This window comes from Sprattus sprattus, assembly GCF_963457725.1.
Source record: "Sprattus sprattus genome assembly, chromosome: 1".
Classification (NCBI taxonomy): Eukaryota; Metazoa; Chordata; class Actinopteri; order Clupeiformes; family Clupeidae; genus Sprattus; species Sprattus sprattus.
The window spans coordinates 59,067,964-59,069,316 of record NC_137920.1 but is presented as its reverse complement, the minus strand read 5'-3'; the positions used below and the strand labels follow the sequence as shown (position 1 = coordinate 59,069,316).

The window sequence follows — 1,353 nt, the reverse complement described above, 5'->3', positions numbered from 1 at the left end:
CTTGCCTCCCCTGCCGAAGGGCCTGAGCGGAATCCTAAACTCTAGCGGCGGCTCCTGGCGGGACATAGAGAAAGTGTACAGTAAGAGGACACGTATTCAGGCCGACATCAGCAAGTCCCGGGTGAGTGACTCCCTTGGTCGAAGCAAACCCGCAAGCCTGGATGCAGCATTGGCTATGCTGCGGAAAGAAATGGTGAGTAACTATCACAATAAATAGTATAGAGTTTGATGATTCTTATTAATAATAATATCAGTAGTAGACTATTATATCTACAGTTGTAATGATTTAATTGTGGTCACTAATATGTCCCTTACACATTGTTAAAAATAATGGAAGTATCACCAATTGTTTAATAAACTGATCTCCACATCATGTGGATCATATCATGATGTCTTACCACATGCACTCTTTCCTCTCTTAGGTGGGCTTAAGGCAGTTAGATATGTCTTTACTCTGCCAGCTATGGTCACTCTATGAGTCCATTCAGGAATACAAAGGTGCCTTCCAAGACATCTCGTCCTCTTTGCTGTCTGAGAGTTCTTTCACCACTGAAAACGGATATTCTGATGAGGAAGAAGAGGAGGAAGAGGAGACTGAAGGAGGAAGGGACCCTCAGGATGCCCCTAGGTCCACTCTGCCTCAACTAGCCCAGAACTCCCGTGACCAGTGGATAAAAGACTCCTTCCATATCCCCATATAAATGTAGCAATTTCCCATTGTATCTATCCTAGTTTCCCTGTGCAAACATAAGCTGCTTTATTTTGGATTCATATTGGCCTTGAAGATATCAGTGTCATAAGTGATGTGTTTGCTCTTACAAATGAAGGGTCATTCATATCAGGCTGATCATGTTTTTTTGTAAAGTACCCTGAAATGAAGGAAATGTAGTCTATTCCCCTCCCTCTGTGTATTGTGAAATGCCGGATGAGGAAGAAAAGCAGGAAGAGGGAAACAATGACAAAAAGAGGAAAGGTGTTTAGTTTAGTTTAGAAATGTTGCTCCAACCTCCAAATGTATAGTACAAGATACCCATAATATATATGTTAATTTTGCATTGTGTCCACGTGTTATTACCCCTACATAAATGAAGATTGTATGTCCAACACCATGTAATCTGTATCTACATTTCTACAAGCATTTTACATTGTTTTATCTAGAACATTTTGCATACATAGCATATGACAGAAATTGTGAATTTGTGAATACAATGCGTTTTATTAAAACCTTATGAAACTTAGAAACTGCACTTGAAGAATTTGCTCAGGGCTTTCTGACAATTCTCCCTCCAGGAGCCAATAGGTGGCGATAATTTTACATTATAGTGGTTGCATTGCCAGTGTTATAGTGTTGCT

The 1,353-nt window shown here is 40.3% G+C and overlaps 1 protein-coding gene across 1 annotated transcript in view; it reads left to right on the top strand.

The window, feature by feature from the left end:
• The window catches only part of fam89b (family with sequence similarity 89 member B), a 1,690-nt gene extending 618 nt beyond the window's left edge, over positions 1 to 1,072 (top strand). The window contains exons 2-3 of the mRNA XM_080833918.1: positions 1 to 193; positions 423 to 1,072. The exon at positions 1 to 193 is cut by the window's left edge and continues 75 nt beyond it. Coding sequence (XP_080690044.1) covers positions 1 to 193; positions 423 to 701 — 472 coding nt within the window. The 3' untranslated portion in view covers positions 702 to 1,072. The remainder of the gene's footprint in view (positions 194 to 422) is intronic.
• The last annotated feature ends 281 nt before the right edge of the window (positions 1,073 to 1,353 follow it).